This window comes from Phyllostomus hastatus, unplaced genomic scaffold (genome assembly GCF_019186645.2).
Source record: "Phyllostomus hastatus isolate PE091 unplaced genomic scaffold, TTU_PhHast_1.1 phas_contig_40, whole genome shotgun sequence".
NCBI classification, from domain to species: domain Eukaryota; kingdom Metazoa; phylum Chordata; class Mammalia; order Chiroptera; family Phyllostomidae; genus Phyllostomus; species Phyllostomus hastatus.
The window spans coordinates 1,886,410-1,907,334 of NW_025333872.1; the positions used below are offsets into that span (position 1 = coordinate 1,886,410).

The following is a 20,925-nucleotide window of genomic DNA, read 5'->3' on the forward strand; positions in this document are numbered from 1 at the left end:
TGCACACTCACACACACCAGTGTCAGGCATATCTCCAATGTTGGTGTTTGTTCTGGAAATAGCATTACTCTCCTTGGGATTTTTTGTTTGTTTTAATTTTAGAGAGGAAGGGAAAAAGAGTGAAACACCAATGTGAGAGAGAAATATCAATCAGTTGCCTCCTGTCTGCGCCTGACTGACTGGGGATAGAAGCTGCAACCTAGGTATGTGCCCTGACCAGGACTTGAACTTGAAACCTTTGGGTATACAGGACCATGTTCCAACCTACTGAGCCACCCGGCCTGTACTCCTTGGGATTTTCTTATTCAAAACTTGACTTGACATCCTCACTTCCTCATTTCTGGTGAATGCAACCCAATTCTTCTACTCATCCCAATTGTCTGAGCATTTCTTAAAAGATTTTATTTCTTTATTTTTAGTGAGGGGGAAGGGAGGGAGGAAGAGAGGGAAAGACACATCAAGGTGTGGTTGCCTCTTGCACACTCCCTACTGGAGACCTGGCCTGCAACTCAGGCATGTGCACTGACTGGGAATGGAACCAGCAACCCTTTGGTTTGCAGGCCAACACTCAATCCACTGAGCCACACCAGGCAGGGCTGTCTGAGCATTTTTATTGGAAAAACTCAGCAGGAAAAGATTGTAAGGTCAAAATTCAAAGCCCTTTCCCAATTTCTGCGATGTGTAGTTATAAAAATAATGCTAAGAATGGAAAGTGACCTTTATTTCTAATCTATAGTCCTTAATGACTTCTGGCTTTTCTTTCCTCAAAAAAATAGATTTTTTCCTGACTATTAAAAATAATACATGTGAGTCAGAAACATCCGAAATTTTATACCACTGAGATAACAACAGCTAATCCAGTGAATGTTCTAGGCTTAAAAACATTCACACACTCACATATACACATAGATGTTTCTAAAGAAAATAATGAGGTAGTAACAGGCATGCTCTTTTTAAATCTTTCTCTTTCCGTATTATACTATGAACACCTCTCAATGGCAGCAGAGACGGAGTCCTCTGTGTGGGCACCTGACACTCTGAGCCTCTCTGACTCATGTGTCACTCTGTTTGTCACCACCCCACCACTGAGAGTGAACTGGTGGGTGGTTCTGGGGGATGGGGACGCTGACAGTGGGGTGTACTTCTCTCGGCAGGTGTAGATGGAGTGAGGTCTTGCAAAATACTGAATGCCCCCGGGCTGAGCTTTGGCTGGCCTCATGGGGCCTGAGAGAAAACAGGAAGTTTAAACACCGAAAGTGCTAAAGAGACAGGGTGATACCTTCAGTGGTAGGATTTGCATCAGGTGGGGGTCGGGGAGCAGTCAAGTTGTCCTCAGTGCAGGGGGGACACGCTGGGCACTGGCAGGACTGCATGCCTAGGAAAGAGGGATTTGGGGGCAGGGGTTCATTCCAGAAGCAGTTTGGAGGGATGTTTCTACCGGGGTCAGGGTGACCTCAAGGAGAAGACTTCCAACTTTTTTCTTGGATTTATTTATACCCAGCCTCTTTCTAAAAAGGTGATATAGTCACTTTTCACAAAGGACATATGCAAAAAGATCAGGCAGCTAGAAATAGAAAATTAGGACCAGGGCCATTAGGACCATTTCTGTCTGAAGGGGAGGGCCACACAGGAAAAGGCCCTGCTTCTCCAGCCCCTGGAGATGAGCTGGTGAGGAAACCAGAATGCTCTGGAAAGGGAGGGAAAAAGGAGGGCATCTGGCTGAAAGCACACTGCACCACAATCAAATATTTAGATTTGCCACCAGGTTCTTCCCCTTCCTAATTGTATGAGTTTGGGCAACCAGAGTATCTTTCTGAGCCTCAGTTTCCTCACCTGTACACATGAAAATAAAAATATCTGAGTCATGTGAGTAACACTAGACTGTGTTCCTGTAAGTTCCCTGTGTGGTTTGCACAGGGACCTGCCCTTGGACAGGGTTGTTCGCATGGCGCACACACCGCACACCTGTGCTCCTGCGGATGAGTCGTCATGGAGGAGGGTGAAAGAAGGAAGAACCAAGGAGGTACGTTTACGGTGCCTGCCAGCCCCTTGCCCCGCTGAAGTGGGCCCGCCACAGCCTTTCTAGAAGCAACAGCCCCTGGGCAGCTATGTTTTCTATCCATGACCCCTTCCTCCTACCCAGCTGATTGGATCAGGGTAGCACCTGACCCAAGGGCAGCCAACAATGGGTCACTAATGATACACGTGTGACCGAGCACAACATGTGACCCAGCCCAGTGGGTCCTTTCTCTAAAGAGGCTGAGTCAGTGAACACTGGGAGCGGCCACTGGCAGGCTGTGAGGGAAAGTCGGAGCTGGAGAGGACACGATGCCAGGGAAGCTGAGGTCATGCAGGAGCAAATGTGAGTGAGGCGAGGAGCTGCGTGGGCACAAAGAAGCAGGCGCTGGGTCATGCCAGGGTGCTTATCTGTTGCTCAATCTCAGGGACTAAAAACAACAATTATTCTGATTATACCCCATGACTTTGAGGCGTGGGTCAGGAATTTGGGCCAAGCTTGGCTGGGAGACTCTTCTGCTACATGTGGCATCGACAGAGATACGCAGCTGGTGCCGGGCTGGTCTGGAGGGTCCACGGAGGCTTTCTCCCCATGTTGGGCGCTTTGAGGAGATGGCTGGAAGGCTGGGCTCAGGGGAACGGTCAACTGGAGCCCTTCGTGTGGCCCCTCCAGCGTGTCAGGCCGAGGGGAGCTGGACATCCAACATGGTGGTTCAGAGTTCCCAGAGAGAATGTTCCGAGAGGCCTGAGCTGAAACTGCAAGTCACCTTCAACACAGAATGTCACATTCTAGTGGCCAAACAAGTCACTAAGAGCAATCCCGATTCAAGGGGAAGGGCATTAGACTCCTCCCTTCTATGAAAAGAATAACAGAGAATTTACGGCCATCTTTACTCTGCCACAGGGGAGGAGCCATCAACTCCTGAAGCTACCTTGAATCCAGAAACCCATCCCTGTTACACTTCTGGTGTTTGGATTTCTGAGAGCGACTGCCCCCCTCTCTACACAGAGCGTCACAATAATGCCCCCGCATTTGAAGGAGCTTGAGTGGGTCTCTCTTCCTTGGACCCAATGGGCCAACCCAACACAGTGCTGGGTCCCAAGCTCTAGAAGAGAAATCCCAGGTGTGGCAGCAAGCGTTGCCCAAGGTGTGAGCTGATAAAGATGGGGTAGGGAGCCCCAGTCTTGTCACCTTTTGGGCCCTCAGTTTCCCTCTGGAACATGAAAATGAAACCATTTGCTTTATCTCCCTGAGTCACTGTAACTAGGTAACACAAAAGACTCTGCTCCTGTCATTTGCCTGATCTCTCAGTTCCTATTAGGGCACCCGTGCCCATGGTTTGGGATCACTTCACAGGAGAGTGTCTGCCCTCCTCATCACTGCCTGCCCCCGTGCCCTAGGTGGTTGAAATAAGTGACTTTTAAGGACCTCCCAGCTTTGAACTTCTAAGAGTCTGAGGGGTCTTGGGGAAAGACAAAGGTTGGCATAATATGATATCAGGGCACGGGGGAAGCTAACTGGTGGTGAGCAAGGGAGGCAGGCCCAGGCGGAGTGCAGTGGGGTTACGGCCCAGGCCGGGGCACAGACTGTGTGGGGAACTCGGGCCTGGGAACCGGGAAGGGGAAGGGACACAGTATGAGTGGTCGACCGACTCCATTCCTCCTTACTGGCTCCCCCCCTTCCTCGAAGCTTCTGGGCTTTTTATTTTCACCCCTCTAGCCCTTCGCACATCCTGACCCCTCTGCTTGGAAGACCCTTCTGCCCCAGTAGCCTAATTCCAAGCATTCTTTACGTGTCTCCTAAATGCCTGTCCTTTACAGAAGTTTTCCCTGAAGCTTCAACTCAAATAAGAACCTCCCCTTCCCTTCTCACACAGCATCAGCTGTCCTTTGCAGCCCTAACTATATTTGTAAGGATGCACTCCCTGGTGTATTGTTAGCATGGTATCCATCTCCCCCACTAGCCGGGAGCTTCCACGAAGGCAGCACTTGGCAGCATTTGTTGAAAGAACAAATGAATGAGGATGTCCAAGTTCACTGGACAGGAGAACAGGATGCAGGTCTCCACCCTATGGGTGGCAGAACAGGATACGGGATCCATGACAACAGGTGCCGAAGAGAAAAAAGGCTTCCCCCAGTGGCCTGTGAGGAACCCCCTGCCTCTCCCCCCAACCAGCCTGGCCTGCTCGCTCCCCCCACAGGCCGCCCACACACACAGCCTGACCCGGAGCTCTAGAACACTGCAGCTTTATTGAAACAACCGCGTCCGCAACTAGAGGTTACATCGGGGGGCTTGGGGCGAGAGTCAAAGGGGCGACGGAGGCTGGGGTGGAGACAGAGAGCAAGGCAAAGGGGTGAGGACGGGGTCGTGTGACTCAGACAACCCCAGTACCTTTCACCCGCTAGTGAGGGTCTCCTGTTGTGCTTTGACCGTGGTGGTGGGAGGCCTGGGCATGGGGATGCGGGGCTTCTCTCCTAAGTGCATGAGGCCCAGGGCCGGAAGTCCCCTCCTTCCCCTTGCCCTTTCTCCTGGCTTCGGGGTAAAGGCCTTGGTGAGCCGGCCACCGGGGTGGGAAGGGTGCTGGAGACCACTGAGGCAGAGGAGTCAGCAGAACTGGGTGGAGACGGTGGTCATGTGGGTGGCTGGTGGAGGGGGGACACTAGGAGGGCGGGCATTTCCCGTCAGGCTCCCGGGGAATGAGTGTAGATGACACGGGGGAGAGAAGGGGATGGTGGGCAAGGGCCATCTCTCTGAGCCTCAGGTTTTCCACCTGTACAGTGGGGACACTGGGTTGGAAGGTCTCTGTGGCCCCTTCTAGCACTAGGGGTCAGGGATCCTCAGGAAACAGTGATCCTTCTGCCCTAGCAACACACCTTCACACCCTCACACCCACACACACCCACACATACCCACACACACACTTCTGCTCAGATATACACTTAGGACTAACAGAGAGGGAGTGGTGCTTACCCTGCCTTTGGAAGTGGGAAAGGTCCTCAAACCCAGAACCTCAACCAGTGGCCCTACAGGGACTCTCCAAAGCAGGTGTGCCCACCTGTTCCTGGGGACTGACCCTGGAAGTGCTGCCCAGCCCCGTGAGAGGTCCGGGGAGAAGAAAACACTAGGACTTGCCCAGGCTCCCTCAGGCCGTCCTGGTCCTCAGGGGGTGTCAACAGGATGGGGACACAAGGACACACTGACCTTCATTCCCAGCCCAGGGTGTGTGGGGACAGAGGGGAGGAGAGAGGAAACAGAGTCTCTTCTTTCCGAGAACCCAGGGGAAGGGACGCGCAGCCACGGCCAGTGCAAGTAGAGGAAGGCGGCCTCTGTGCGGTACCCAGGCCTGACTAGGGCTGGAAGGGGCTGTGGCCTGGGGTGAGGGTCCAGAATTCAGGACAGGGAGACGGAGCCTCTGCCAGTGCAGAGCCCAGGAACCTGTTCCAGCTCCCAGAGATGGGGTCGTCTGACCACGCTCCTCATCGCTACCTGATAGGAGACCCCGGGGCGGTGGCCAGTGGGGTGACAACACTAGGGCTGCAGTGCCAGCTTCCAAGGTGGCTGCATTCTAACTAGCTGTGTGACCGACCAAGGGCCGGTCCCTTCCCCCTCCAGGTTTCACCCTTCTCATTTGCACCACGAAGAGCATGGACCTCCGAGGCCCAGCCTGGTGCTGACAGCCAGAGCCAGGGACTTGCACAGAGCACAGGGAGGAGGGAGAGTGAATGGGGAAGAGGTGCCAGAGCCGTCTCAGAGAGGGCGGAGGTGGGAGGAGCGTCCCAGGAGGAGGGGTTTGGTCTGCAGGCCTAGCTCAGCACCCCGGGTGGCTGTCCAATGGCCCCAGGGGCAGGAAAGCCACTCAGATGCCCCCTCTCCTACCTGAACAGCACCTGGCCCAGGAGTCCCTTTATCCCCCAGACACCAACCTGGAGTGGATAAGGTGGAGGGACCCTAACACCCTGAGAGCTGACCCTGGACTCCCAGTTTTAAGGCCACGAAATGCCTCAGCCACCCTGACCCAGAGGGCGAGACTGCCACTGGGGAGATGCACTGGATCCAGCCAGCCCGGTCTCCCCGGTCTGGGGGTCTTCATGGGCCACCTATCAACACACAGACACTGACACCCAATGGCACACAAAGATACACAGGTGACACCGGTACAGAGGCGCTGACTCACAGGCACACACACACCGACAAGCCGCCCAGGGACACACAAAGGCACTCATTCTTTGCAGACCTCCCGGCGCAACATAAACACACCCGGACTGGCACACCGAGGCGCTCACGCGACACACCGTTAGGGCCAGCACACCTGACACCCACATCCCCACAGGCCTGCTGGCACACACAGACCCACACATACCAACCCCACCCACCTGCACTCGAGGGCCAGGAACCTTGGGTCTCACTCAAGCACACTTTGTCCCCACAGGTCCAGTCACCCTCAAGTCAGGGCTTCCCCGGCCCTCTGAGACCTCCCTCCAGCAGTGCTCCCTGTCACTTCCTCACCTTGCATTCTCTGTCAACGACACCAGGTCCCCTTTCTCCAGGTGAGAAACTCAAGGGCACATGTATGCAGTCCAGCTTGGCTGACAGATGTCCAGAACCTTTTCTGCATCAGATTCTATGGCTATGGAGGTGAGCAGGGGAGACAAGGTTCCCACTGTGGAGCAGCTGGGGTGGGGGCAGGAACACTCGAAGGTCACCTGGGGGAAGCCAGCCTAGGGTGCCATGGAACCTCAAGGAGGAAGCACTCGGGGCTATTTCCTGGGTGTCCGGCCCCTTCCCGGAGGGCAGAGGAAGCCCCCAGCAGGGAATCGGCCAGTGGTTCCCACTCTGGGGTCCCCCTAAGGAGCTTTCAAACATTTCTGATGCCAGGCCACATGCCAGTCCAATCAAATCAGAACCTGTGGGGTAGGAGCCAAGCCCTGGTGCTTCCTCAAGGACGTTCTGGTGGTTCTCACCTGCAGCCAGGGCTGGGAAGCACTGATTTAGGCATATTTCATCCCACTGGGCAAAGCCCGCTAAGTGATTTCCAGAGAACAGGCCCACTCGTGCTGGCCATGAAGTTGGGATGGGGTGGGGAGAGGGCTGGAAAGTCCCGAGGGGGAGCTCACAGTCTGGTTGGGACAACAGACCCCACACAGATGGGATGAGGAAGGAACAGCGGCCGGCGAGTGTGACGGAAGTGCGTTCTGGGGACCTGGAGCCCCTTGTTTCAGACAGAGGCCTTGGATGGGCCCAAGAGGCAGCCAGGCTGGTCAGCTATCAGGAGACCAGCTCCAACCCTGGCCCAGGGCCCACCAGCTGCTAGTAACACAGGCCTGGCAGAGCAGTTCCCTGACTGCTCCTGGCATTGCTACCTCCTCCCTGCAGCTGTCCCCACCACATGCTCCAGGATAGGCCCTGTGGCATCCCCTCCCGAAGGTGCTTGCATTCCAACAGAGCTGTCTGTAAGCTCATTGTCACCCACAGAGAATGAAAGGTAGAAATGCAGGTGGTAGCAGGCAGTTTGAGACTACAGAATAGGGCTAGACATGATCTATTTGACCATCACCCCACAAGCCTCCCTGTCACTCATGGAGATGGATACACATGCCCACATACACAGACACTCACAGGGATGAGGTGTGCGGACTCATCCCTCATGGACAGGTGTGTCTTACTGCATACACAGGCTCATATTTGCACACTCTGGTGCCCAGAGATGTACCCACAGGGCTACACAGACACAACAGGCCCACACACATGCACGCCCATGCACACCCACAGGGACACGTGGCCACATGCACACAGGCATCAAGACTCGTCCTGGAAGGGGCCGGGCCTGCTCTCTCCCATGGATAGCTGTGTGGGGGCTCAGGGGTGATGCTGGGGAGGAGAGGTCCAGATCCCATCATGTCTAACTTGGGCACCCTACCTAGGACCCAAGGATCCCAAGGATAGGGAGCCCTTTCACAGCTGGGGGACAAGAGCTCAGCTCTCAGGGAACAGGGTGACCAGCAACTGCCCCACCCCCCACCCCAGCTCTGTAAACCCCTCCTCCTTCACCAGTAGAAGAGGGCAGGGGCAGCCTCCCCCCACACCCTCCCACCCAGGGCAGCCCCTCACACTAAGTATATAAGAAACGGAGGCTGCACTCCCCAAGTTCAGTGTCTGATATGGGGACACAAAATTGTGAAAGCAGAACCTTCCCTCTGTCCCTTTCGGAGTCAGGCCTCACCTCAGAAAGCGGCCTGGGCACCCTGGCTCTTTGGAGGTACAGCTGGGGGCTGAGGCTGGGCCAGCCTTCTGGGTGGGGGGGGCACTGTGCTCTCAGGAATCCGGATGCTTCAGAGGGAGGTGGGAGTAGCGGGGAAAGGTGTCCATCTTCAGACGGCCCAGGCTCACGACGCCATGCTGGGCCCCTTCAAAGGAGGCACGGAGAGTGGGGGGTGGAGTATGACATCCCAGGAACAGGTCAGGGGATCTGGGTGACCTGGGGTCTCCACTTTCTAGCCCTTGCCCCAGGAAGAGTTGCAAGCAGCAGGTGCCTCATCTTCCTCGTTGTCCTCTGCACGGGGACATTCACAGAGCTCACAAAGGGCCCCCTGGCCTCTCCGACCCCAGCCTCCCCGACCCCAGAGAGTCCAAGTCTGGTCAAGAGAGGACCCTTGCGTCTACTCTCTTTCTGGCACAGCCACAGGGCTGGGGCTCAGCCTTAAGTTAGGGACGAAGTGAGAGCAGAAACACACCACAGGTGCAGCCAGGACAAGGCCTAGATGGTGCCAAGGTCCCTGGGGCGGCAGACACCATTCAGGTGAGTCTCCCATCTCTGCAGTAAAGAAGGTGCTGGCTGGCGGGTCGGATAGAAATTTGTGCTTTAATATACTTCTGTGTGTGAGTGTGTGAGTGTGCGTGTGTCGAACGACTGTCTGCAGGGCCTCAGCGCTGGACCTCTGTCCTTGTTCTCTGCTCATCCTCGCAGTCGACATCGGCCCCCTCCCTGGCGGGCTGGTCCTGCCCCGGGCACCCCGGCTGGCGGGGGTCAGTCTTTGGTACGATGCAGACACTTTGGTGTGCCAGGGGCGGGGTGGGGGCCACGCAGCTCTCATCATCTCTGCCACGCCAAGAGGAAGACGGCCACGGGCCCCCAGAGCTGCGGGTGGGGCTGGCGGGGCACTCCGCTGCCCGGCATCACCACCACTGCGACGGGAAGGAGAGAGGGGAGACAGGCCAGAGCGCCAGTCAGTGCGGGAGGGCCAGTGAGTAGCAGGCAGGCCAGCAGGCCATAGAGGGGCCCGTCGCTTTGCCCCGTCTCTCTGGAGACCCGAGGGCAGACATCGCCCTCCATGCACATGGACACACTTAGCAGCAGGGACTCAAGGAGGTGTGGTGGAGGGGTTAACTCAGCCTGCGGGGTCCAAGTCCTGGCTCTGTGGCTCACTAAGACAGGGAGAAATTTACTTGGCCTCAGCGGGCCTCAGTTTCCTCATCTGTAAAATGAGTCTAATAGTAAGAACTACCCCAGAGGACTGTTTTGAGGATTGAATGAGCTCTCGCATAGTGTATCTTGCCTACTATGTAGAAATGGCTCAGTAAACTTGAGCTGTTCTCCAAGGGAGCCTCTGGGCCCACACAGAGATGTGCCCAGACACGGGCACAGGAGGCACGCGGGCATGAAAACAGCTCAGCACACCCACAGGAGGGCAGGGCCTGGTCGTCTCGTTGTCCTGCACGGGCCCCACAGCCTGAGCCAGGCCGGAGCCCGGGTGTCCCCTAGTCACGGACGCACACAGCCTGTCACCGAGCCACTCCGAACCCTCATTCAGACTCCAACACCCTCCTCCCCCGACACAGGCGCCTACCCACGGGGCCCCCCACAGATTCCCACCCCCCTCCCAGCCTTCACCTTTATTGGGATCCATCTGCTTCCGGGGACACTCTCCCTTCTTTAGTGTGACATCATCTATGGCGATATCCCCCAGGTAGCCCGAACCTCGAACCCCCTCAAAAATAATCTGGGGTGGGGTCAGAGGGCAGGGAGCAGGGGTTAGGGAGGTTCCGCCAGACAGACTGCCACCTCTTCCCCTCAGTGCCCCTGGAAGCCCCCCAGCCCCACACCCCACACCCTGCCCGCTTTCGGCACCGGCTCCCCGGACACTGCCAAGCCTTCCCGAGTGATTCCTGGCCCGAGCAACCGCCCAAGGCCGGGGAGAGCCTGTGGGGGGCCTCTGGGCCCGACAGACTCACCTGGAAGGGCCCGCTGGGGTTGATGGGCACGTGGGCCTGCTGCCACACGTTGCCCTTATTGCCACTGAGGGACCAGGCGTGCGTGTCCAGGGCTCCTCTGTTCCGGGACCGCACCAGGAGGTTCAGGGAGCCTGTGGTGGGTGTGAGGAAAGCGGGCCAGTGAGGTCTGAACAAGGGCCCCTTCCCCTTCGCCATTCACCAAGCCCTCCTCTCCCACCACTGCCCCCAGCACTGTCCCGGTTAGGTGTCGCCTGCCCATCACCTACTGGTTCAATGTCCCATTATCCTGGGCCAAGGGGAGGGGCAATAGCTAACACAGCAAAGAGAGAGACAGCAGCAGGGCTTCAGTTCATTGGGACAATTTGTAAATTTTCTTTCAGTTCTTCCCTTCCTTCCTGATCATCTAATCCCCTAACCTAAACACACACACACACACACACACACACACACACACACACACTCCCATGCCCCCTCTAGACAGGACACTTGCCCCAGGGTGATGGGGCCTTGTCTGCACACACAGCAGGATTCCGAAACACGCGACGCAGACCCATGGCAGTGCTTGAGACGTGGGGTGGTTTCTGGAAGTACAGGAATCGACTTTAAAATTTTTAATACTTACATGTATGTTTCAGAGGTGAGTGAAACTAGCCCTTCAAACTCACAATCTCTCTAATATTAATGCTTAGGACAAAGCGAAGAAAAAAGGAATGAGTTGATTTAAAGAATAAGATTAGTATATGTGCACATAGCTGTGGTAAAAGGAGTGAAAGTGAAAGTTTGGAGGCATTAGTCTGGGGGTGCTGAGCCCATCTGCCCGCAGCCAGGGGGCCTGGAGTTCTGGAGGTGCTGAGAGACGCTGGAAGGGAGGGGGATCGTGGCTTGGTTAAGAGCACCCAGGCCACTCTATGTCCCCTCCCCAGCTCTTCCAGCCTCCAGTGGTGCGAAAGACCTGGCTCAGAAGGGAGAGGAATCAAGTTAGACGGCACCCGGTGGCTGGCATTTCCACAGCACCATCTGCAGCACCAGACAGACAGACCCCAGTGCGGGAGAGCCACCAAGTGTTCCCTGCCTGAGATCAAAGGAGTTGGCTTGGACCAAGAAGAGCCTGCAAAATGCAAGGTCTGGGGACAGCTGGTGCCCAGAGCCCAGGTAGAGCGGGAGGGGAATGGATAGGAGGGACAAAGACGGCAAGAAACACTCCCCTCCTCACCAGCAGATGGAGCCACAGGAGGGCTGCCACCAACACCCAGTGCCTTCTGGGCTTCCCACCGGCCCCCATGGGACCTCTTTCTCTCCCCCTTCCTGGAGACCTTCCCCTGGTCCTATCCCCCCTGGGACCCAGTCTCATTCACACCTTCTTTTCCTCCCTCACCTCCATGCCCCAAGGACACACCACCCTTTCACTGTCGAAACAAACACTGAATTTCTGCCCCCTTCCCTGAGCACCCCATCAGCTCCAAGATCCCCTCCTGCTCAGGGACTGCTGATACCCTTTTGCAGGTGTCAGCCAAGGCCCACGATCTTCGACTTCCCTTAAGGGTGGACCTGCTCACCACATTCTTCCCCTGTGTCCCTCACCTCCTCCAAAGCCAAATGCAACTGTATGCTGGAGCCTGGACATACTCCAGCTCTGGACTTTGGCCTAAGCTGTTCCCACTGCTTGAGATGTCCTTCCCTACCACATTCCCCTAGCCAAATTGCTCCTGTGCTACAAGGTCTCTTTGAAATGTCACCTCCTCCAAGAAGTCTTCCTAGGCTTAAACTGGGAGTTCTCTATGCCTCCTGGGAACTCTTGAGTCCTTAAACTGCAGTTCTGCAGGCCTGGCCCAGTCTCCGCTCAGGGGTGTGGCAGTCATTGGGATTCCTATCTTCTCCTCCCTGTGACTCCTTGAGGGAAAGTCTGCATCCCATTGCTGTTGGTTCTCAATAATTAAATGCTGAATGAAGAATTTTTCACAACTGTCATCAGGAGAGAGAAAGGACTTCCATAGAGCCTAAGGATTAGACGTTACCTTGGGTTTTATCAAGTTCAGACCTCCTTGCCATTCATTCATTCATTCATTCATTCATTCATTCAACTAGCTGAGCACCGCTATGTGCCAGACACTATTCTAAGCACTAGAGACACATCAGTGAGTAAGACGAAGACCCCTGCCCTCCAGGAGCTTGTGTTCTATTGGTGGTATGCATTGTAAAGAAAGTAATTCAGGGAAGGGAATGAAGACATTTCAGATGGGGCTACCAGGGACCTCTCTGAGGAGGCCTGAAAGAGGGAATGAGAAGAATGTTCCAGGCCAGGAGAACATCATGAACAGAGCCCTCTAAAGCAGGAACCTGCCTCGAGTATTTAAAGAAAAGCAAGGAGACCAGTATGCTCAAACTAAATGGTAGCCAGAGGACGAGCAGCAGACAATGAGGTCAGAGAAGCAGGCAGGGTCTGGGCAGGGGTGGGAGGCCTGGAGAAGATGGTGGCAGAAGGGGACAGAGCCAGGGAGGGGCATGACAGAGATAGCGGTCCCCTCCACAGCACCCCTGTGCCAGTCCTGTCCGGGGATAGGACAGCCCACTCCTTGGCTGGGCACACCTGAAGCTTACAGGGTCTCTCTCAGCTGGAATCGAGTCTGTTCCTAGGAAGTGCTCACTGGTGGTTTGTGCCAGCCCCCAAGGGGCACCGAGCAAGCCCTGGGGCCCAGCCTGCTCCCAGTTACCCTGGCGTCCCCGCTCCAAAGGCCTGATTTCCCAGGGCCTAGCAGACCCAACACGCTCCTCTTCACAGTGGGTCCCCAGTGTCCCTCCTGAGTTGGGGGTAAAGTGGCCAACTCTCCAAGTGTGCCTTTGATGTAGAACTTTCAGGGTGAAACTGGGAGAGGCTGGGCAAAGCAGAATTGGTTTCCATCAGCTGCTAGAGCTGGGAAGCCAGGGGGAAGCGAGGGCCAGGCAGAGCAGGCAGTCCCGTCACCCACCCCTCACCCCAGAGGACGCTTCTCACCCAGCCCAGTCCCAGCCACGGCCACACTGGTCTGCGTGGTTGGTCTGGGCCCCGAGGGGTGCAGAGCCTTCCATCCCACCCCCTTGCAGTTCACTGGTTCAGCTTGACCCGTCATGTGAGCTGCGGAGCCTTCTCCATAATGAGCCTTTAAGTCTCCACCTGCTGAAAGTCGCTTCCTCTGCTGTGCAGCCTTGGAAAACGGTTTAGTGTCCTGTGGCCTGATGAGGCTTGGTCTCCAAGGTGCACGGTTCAGAGGGCAAACAGGCTCCGAACACACAGTTTTGGGTGTAAAACCAAAGGGGGTGGGAACAAGGTATGTGCACTGGCTCCATGTGCATAAAGTACTTCTGGAAACGTCCCCGAATCTAGTGCATTGACCGCCCTGGCGTGGGGCCCTAGGCGGCAAGAGGACTGGGAGGGGCAGGACTCTCATCAGGGCCCCTTTGTACCTTTTGACCCATGCAGAGCACATCACCTTTCTCACAAGTAAGTAAACAAGCAAACAAATAAGATTTAGAAAAATGTCAATTCCTCAGCAGTCTTCTATAACCAGGCCCCAGGGTCGGTCCCCATCACCAGCTGTCTTGGCCCCTGTCTCCAGCAGCAGACATGTGTCACGGTGGCCACTAAGTCTTGTCTGGTGCCATCAGTTGTTCCATGTCTGTCTCTAACCTGACTGCGGGTGCCGGGAGAGGGGTGAGCCTGTCCATCCGGTATGCTGCAGCACCTGATGCCGGGCACAGAGCAGAAGCTCTGGACGCGAGGGCTGCCCTGATGAGTTCGCTGATTAATGCGCGCTCCTACCGAGGCTGCCTCTTTCCAAAGGGCGTTCCTTAGGTGCACACCCACGCTTAGAAAGCAGGACATTCCTCACAAAGCAGCACACTTCCAACCCTGTTTTTAGGGTCTGAGGGAGTCTGACAGCTTTGGGCTGCTGTGTGGTCTTGGGCAAATCCTTAACCTCTCTGAACACCTCCCTCACCTTGTGGTTGTGCGGGACAGTGAGACCACAGATGCAGAGAACCCAAGATGTTGCCTGGCACCTGGCAGGAAATCAGTAATACAGTGACATCTTAGCTGTTTTCTCCATCCCCTCTAAGACCCCCATCTCATTCTGGTGAAGCCATTTTTCCTTCTGTCTCAGGGTGCCTTGATCATCTTAAAACCTCACACAAGCTGGCTCTGGACCTCACCCTTTGTGCAGATTCAGCTACATTGGGAAATAGAGGCCACACATGGGCAGTTTCCTGGCCCCCTCTGGACACCCCTCCCTGCCCAGCCCCAAGACACACAGGGCAGACCACCTGGTCCCCTGACTCACCGATGTGCTTCCCGTACATGTGGTAGAAGAAGGAGACGCAGTAGAACTTGGCGCTGGCATTGTACAGGGGACTCACCAACCGTGCACGGTCCCCCAGTTCCCGGGGTCTTGAAGTCTCAATGAACATGTAGTAGCCTGCAGGGAAGGGGGAGATAGGCCAACAGCCTCCTCTTCACCCCACCTAGACCTCTTTCTACCTGATTCCTTCCCTGCCTTAGTCTCAGCTGAATGAATACCAGGGGCCTCACCCATCACACCCCATCCTCCCTGCCTCGGGGATGTGGTGCAGAGACATCAGGGATGTGTCTAGGTCAGTCTTTATGAGTTCTTGGCTCCACTGAGGTTCCTCCTGATCCTCCGTCAGGACGGAGCCATGTCTCCCCTCAGACTGGGGCTCCCTGAGGAGAGGGCTATGTCTCTCCATTAGACTGGGGTTCCCTAAGACCCCTGAAGCAATCCTCTATTCCATAGCAATAGGCCACGTCCTCACCCTCAGGGGTGCCGCTGATGTCCGTGGGGGGACCAGTATTGGGAGAGCGCTTGGGGTTCTGGGTTAGAGCATTCTGCCGTGTCCAGTCAAAATTGTCTGTCAGGTCCTGGGTGTAGCCACAGATCTTCTCATCCTCAAAGTGGCAGGTGTTGTCTGCATCAGGGTGGGGAGTGGGGGTGAGACAAGAGGGTCAGCCTCCTGGGGTCCACTGGACCAGCTTTGCCCTCCTTGGCCACCCCTGAGGCAGCTCCCAAGTACTGGGCCCAGGATTCCAAGGCTTGGGAAACCAGGCCACAGGGCCCCTGACCAACTTGTCCCCAGAACAGGACTTCTTGACTTCTGTGTGCCACCACAGACCCTTCTGGCCACTACTGAAGTCTAGGGATCCCATCTCCTTAGAGACGAATAATGATTAAAATGCATAAAATGAAATACAAAGAATTGACAGAAAATCAGCTGTACTAAGAGATGTCAAATATTTTTAAACAAAGTTGTCATACAATAATTGGGCTTCTTTATTATCAAATTAAACCAGGAGATACAGCGTTAGGTCTATTAACTGCTATAGTGTTGAAATACTAATGGTGGTAGGTGATACTGGGAGACAGCTGCAAGAACTTTAAGGTGACGTGACAACATCAGGTTTCTGATGACAGAGTCACAAGCACTGATTGTGCTCCTGTGGCTGGTTGCCTCCATCCACCAAGGAAGGAGCTGTCACACTGCTGTTAGCAATTGGGGAAATAAAGTGTATGCCCTTCCAGGTTCCAGATTCACAGACCCCCTGAATTCTGTACACAGATCTTTTGGGGGTCTAAGGACACCTGCTCCGGAGAACAGGGGACATGGATTAGCCTGGCCTTTCTTTTGGGGACAGTGAGTGGTGCTGAGTGAGGCCCTGAGTTAGAGATGTCCCCCGACTCCACCCCGCCCCCCACCTTTAAGGCCCAGAGTAAACCCTGGATGCAAACATCTCCAAGCCCAGCCCTGCTCCCTCCTGCTTCTCCTTCCAGCTGCCAGCCTCCATCCCGTTTTCTCTCTGGGCATCTCTTTGGGTCCCTTCCTCCCACCAGGGGTGCTTTCTGTCCTTGAGGAGAAGGAAAAGTGGGCAGAGTGTCTCACCTGACAGACTGGGAGAGTTGATGGCTGAGAAAGCAAGCAAGATAACCAGGTCAGAATCAAGTGGGGTCATGCAGCGGGTGCCCGAGCATAGGACCAGGGGCAGGGTCCCCAGAGCCAGGACTGGGAGCCAGAGGGACCTTGCCTACAGTGACAGAGCAGGACATCGCACAGTGCGGAGACCCAAGCTTAGGAGCCCTGTGGGGAGGGGGGAGGGTGCCTGCTGGGTATAAGATGGGCCCACCCTCCCCATCCCCCCCACCACCACCTACGTTCTGTGTAATGGATGATGCGAGAGGCCATGTCACCGGCCCCAAAGGTCGTATAGGGCGTGAGGCGGACCTCGTAGCTGTGGGGCACACGGAGGTCAGTCAGGATGTACTCCAGCAGCTGCCCCTTCTCCACACGCCGCACTGGGATGGCCTTCACCATGGCATTGTGCTGATTCAACTGGAGATACAGGGAATTCCCAAATGCTAGACAGGCCAAGTCCTCCACCAGAGCACCAACCCAGGCCCTGGCATGACTTTGGGGGTCAGTGTCAAGCAGCAGAAAGAACAAAGGACTAGGAAGCCAGGCCCTCAGTTTCCTCATCTGCAGGACAAGGCAATCACCCCTTCCATGCCTACGACCAGGGCTGTGTTAGTAATAAATGATGGCAACACATATTGAACACTAATGTGTGCCAGGCACTAAATGCTGGGCAATTATTAACTCATTTAACCCTCAAAATAATGATCCTATGAGGTAGAATACTATAGTTTTACTCCCATTTTATAGATGAGGAAACAGGCCAGACAGATGTAGCTTGCCCATATCATACAGACCTGGATCCCGGCTCAGGCAGTCTGCCCAGAGTCACACTCTTTCCCTCCACTGAAGGGCCCCATGGGCTAGGCAGAACCACATGAAATCAGACAGGACTCAAAACCAGCACAGTGGCTCGGGCCTTGCGTTCTAGAGACCCCGTGGGTGAGACTTAAGCTCATGCCTTAAGTTTCTGCCTTAAGCTTCTGATGTAAGAGTCAAGTCTCTGTTCCATGAGCAGAACTGGCTCTGCCCCTCTCCCCCTCCACTGACCTCTGCCTGATTCTCAGGGCTGTGCCAGAGCATGGGCCAGAGGGGTCAGGTCCCCAGGCTCCTGCTGCTGTGTCCAGAACACTTCCCTCCTGGGCCCGAAGAGTTGTCTGTAAGGAGATCGGCGTGTCCCACCCCCATCTCCAACCCCTTTCCCTGGCTCAATGAGCTCCTCCAGGGTCAGCTGACACTGGGGCCCTGTCCCCCTTGGCCCACCTGGCGGACACTGAGTCTGTAGTTGAGCACAGGGTCAACAGCATCGGGCTCCCTCTGGGTCCACTGCAGCACGTAGGAGTAGTTCTTGGACAGCTTGTGGCTGCGGGTGGGGTTGGGGGTGTCGAAGTAAAACTCCGGGCTGTAGGCTTTGGCTGAGAGGGTGGGGAGGGGGCGTGGGGCCATGGAGGGGTGTGATGGGGGGAGACAGAGAGAGGAGGTATGGGGAGAGGGAGACAGAGAGCGGAACAGAGTGGGGGCAGGAGAGACAAAGAGAAGGGAATATTGTGAGGAGAGCAGACGGGGAGAAGAGGGGTTTCCGAAGGATGAGGGTGTGGCAGGATGCAAGGTGGGAGATGGAGAATTCCGAGAGGTGGTGTTGGTGAGATGGAGCAGAAAAGCCAAGAAGACAGAGCAGAAAGAAGTTTGGGGAGAAGGAAGAGATATTGGAACACAAAAAGAGGATGGGGGAAAGATAGGAAGAAGGACCACGGAATTGAGGTAGAAGGAAGAGAAGAGATAGGAGAGGCAAAATGGTGGGGAGAAGAGGGGGGAGGGGGAGGAGGTGGGAAATGTCACTGGGGCCTCTGGCTGGCAGGGCTGGGGAGGTGGCCAGTGGCCTGTGGTGCTAGCCCCCTGCTGCTGAGTCAGTGGATCCAAATAAGAGCTAAAGGGGCGCTCAGTCAGTCTGGGGCTGCTGGATGAGCTGGGACAGTGGTGGACTGAGGACGGGCATGCTTGGGGTCCTTCTAGGGGCAGTGCCACCAGCTCTGACAGGGACACCCCCCTCCAATGGAGGAAGGGAGACGGGTTGGGCAACCCGTCAGCCCCTCCATTCCCCTCACCACGACCTCCACCCCTTTCTGGCCCACCCACTCCCGTCTGCAACCCCATCAGCCCACCCAGGAATGACCTGACAAGGAGATGGGGATGAGAGGGATTTCTGGGCACCGAGGGGCCTTAAATCCTTAGGGTGACAGCTCAGAAAACACGGGAGAGCTGGCCCAGCACGACCCACAAGGTTCTAGATACATTATTGAGGGGCGTCTTCTCTCCCTTAAGCTACAGCTCAGGCCCCTCACACTGGGCCTGCGGTCAGGAAAAGAGGGTCCCCATTCGGTCTCTGGGACCTAGGACGAAGGAGGAGAGGCTTGAAACTCAGCGACTGAGCTGTGCCGAGCTGAGGGCTTGAGTGGGAGGGTCTGAACTGGGTGTAAGCTTAAACTGGGCGTGGGCGGGGCTGGAGGGCACTTCTACAGAAACAGTAGGAAGTAGAGAGATGGGATTGGATAAGGTTAGAACGGGTGAAGCCTAAACTTTATGTAGGCGGAGCCTAAGCTGCGTGTCTGGGTCTTTAAAAAGGATGCAGACTTGGGTACCACGGGGCTAGAGCGGAGATGTGTGATCAAGGAGGGGCCTGAAAGAGGAGGGACTATCCGAGCCCAAAGAAGGGGGCTGAGCTAAAGCAGGCGGGGCTTATGGCAGGTATTCAGCGAGCCCTGAAAGGGGAAGGCCTAGATCTAGAATGGGCGTGAGTGGAGGGACCTGGGCTGTAAGAGCTCACTGTGGATCCGGGAGGGATGGGGGCGGTCTAGGCCTAGCAGGGGCGGTTCTTGGAAAGGCAGTGGCCTAAACTTGGTGTAGGTGGGCAGGAGTGCAGCGAGGGAGGCCCGAGACAGGCGCGCACGGGGCTGGAGTTGGGGCGGAGCCTGAGCCCAAGTGGGCTTGGTTGGGTAGGGTGGGACCTAGTGGACGCTCACCCGAGACCTGAAAGAGGCAGGCCGCGGAGCCCACGTCGTTGGAAACGCTGCACTCGTAGCTGCCGCTGCTGTCTCGAGTGACGGCGTCCAAGCGAAGCTCGGAGTGGTCGGAGGCCTCGCCTGCGACCGGGACGGCGGGTGGCGGAGGCAGCAGCTGCCCTTTGAAGCGCCACACAGCTGAGGTGATGCGCTGGGGGCTGCCTCGGAGGAGCGAGCATCGCAGGAGCACAGGCCGGCCCAGAGCCTGGCGCACATCCTGGGAGCTAGGCTCCACCTCTGGTGGGACTGGGGGCAGAGGCGGGGACGGAGGTCAGCGGGGCCGAGGTGGGTCTGAGGAGCAGCCCCATGGGGAAAGCGACTCACTCGACCCTACTCCAGTGCCCGCCGCCCTGGAAGGGTGTCAGGGCAGATATACTAGTAACACACTCATGCAATAACCACGCTCATATCTCTCGACCTGCAGATACCTACTCCCTCTTGGCCGTTCCTTCCAGCCATGCGTCCCAGGCTGGGCTTCTATTCATACCTCAAAGACCCCCTCACACGCCCCATGTAATGAAAAGCAGCATAACATCGGGATTTAGCGTCTGATCCCTGCAGCTAGATGACCTAGGTTCAAATCCCAGCCCTGCTTCTAACTAGCTGTGACAACACTCATGTTACTTAACCTGTCTGTGACTTGGTTTCCCTATTTGTAGAAATGTGTCAAGGTATCAATGAGGGCTTAGGAGAATCAGCAGTAGGTGGAGGGGTTTGGCTGACCGGGATGGGTGAAGGGATGAAGAGAAGGAAGGCCTTGTGCAGGGCAGGAAGGACAGCTCGGGAGGTAGTCCGGATGGGGCGGTGGGACTCACACAGCACGTTCAGCTGCACCTGGGCCTCACGGGGGCGCACGTTGAAGCCATTATAGCGAGCCGTCTGGCAGCGGTAGGTCCCAGTCATGTCGCGGCTCACTCGCTCAAGCCGCAGCTTTCCGTCCAGGGTCTCCTCCAAAGGCAGCCCCAAGGGCAGCAGAGCAGCCTCCTTGTCCACTCGAGACCAGAGCACAGGCGGCCGCGGCTTGCCCCGCACCTCGCACTGCAGCTCAGCGGGCGAGCCCTCGCGCACGGTCACAATGGCCTTGCCCTTGGGCACGCTGATGGTAGGTGGCACTGGGGAGGATAGGAGCGGGTTAGAGTGTCGTCCCCCGCCCCCAACGCGGCCTCCGCTGTGGGGCTTCTGCTTTCCTCCCCCTGGGTGCAACACCCCCTTCCCCATCCCATGCACCTAGATCTCTCAGAGTCTCCAAGCAGAACCCACCTCCCTAATTCCTCCCACCTCCTGGGTCTCTCCCTCAGGCTCTCCCAATTCAGAAAAAGCTGACATCCTGGCCTATTCCTTCTCTTCCCTTACCTCAACATTACTATGTTTTGGGGATTCCACCTTTTAAACAATTCTACTAAATATCTCCTCCCTCAATCTCCTCCCTCTTACCCACCGATCCTGCTCTAACCAGTTAAAGCCACCATCGTCTCCTTCTGGAGGGTCATCACAGATTGCTAGTGCGTATCCCCAACATCCTTACTCTTTTGTCCAAAGTCATAAAATATCTGGGTTTTAGCAGGACACACAGCCAGAATAAAGACTGTGTCTCCCAGCCTGCCTTATGGCTACCACATGACTGAATCCTAGCCAGCAGGATCTGACAGAAAACAAGTGTCTTTAAAG

The 20,925-nt window shown here is 56.0% G+C and overlaps 1 protein-coding gene across 3 annotated transcripts in view; it reads right to left on the bottom strand.

Annotated features, from left to right (window-relative positions):
• Positions 1-8,170: 8,170 nt before the first annotated feature.
• The window catches only part of MDGA1 (MAM domain containing glycosylphosphatidylinositol anchor 1), a 56,251-nt gene continuing 43,496 nt past the window's right edge, over positions 8,171-20,925 (bottom strand). For 2 of the 3 annotated variants that reach the window (XM_045843284.1, XM_045843283.1), the window contains 10 exons: positions 20,073-20,369; positions 19,219-19,503; positions 17,462-17,613; positions 16,441-16,618; positions 16,172-16,195; positions 15,050-15,202; positions 14,560-14,694; positions 10,247-10,377; positions 9,906-10,014; positions 8,171-9,199 (listed from right to left, as the gene is read on the bottom strand). In XM_045843284.1, the coding sequence (XP_045699240.1) occupies positions 9,108-9,199; positions 9,906-10,014; positions 10,247-10,377; positions 14,560-14,694; positions 15,050-15,202; positions 16,172-16,195; positions 16,441-16,618; positions 17,462-17,613; positions 19,219-19,503; positions 20,073-20,369 (1,556 nt within the window). In that variant the 3' untranslated portion in view covers positions 8,171-9,107. The remainder of the gene's footprint in view (positions 9,200-9,905; positions 10,015-10,246; positions 10,378-14,559; positions 14,695-15,049; positions 15,203-16,171; positions 16,196-16,440; positions 16,619-17,461; positions 17,614-19,218; positions 19,504-20,072; positions 20,370-20,925) is intronic. The other variant, XM_045843282.1, reaches the window with a different exon arrangement.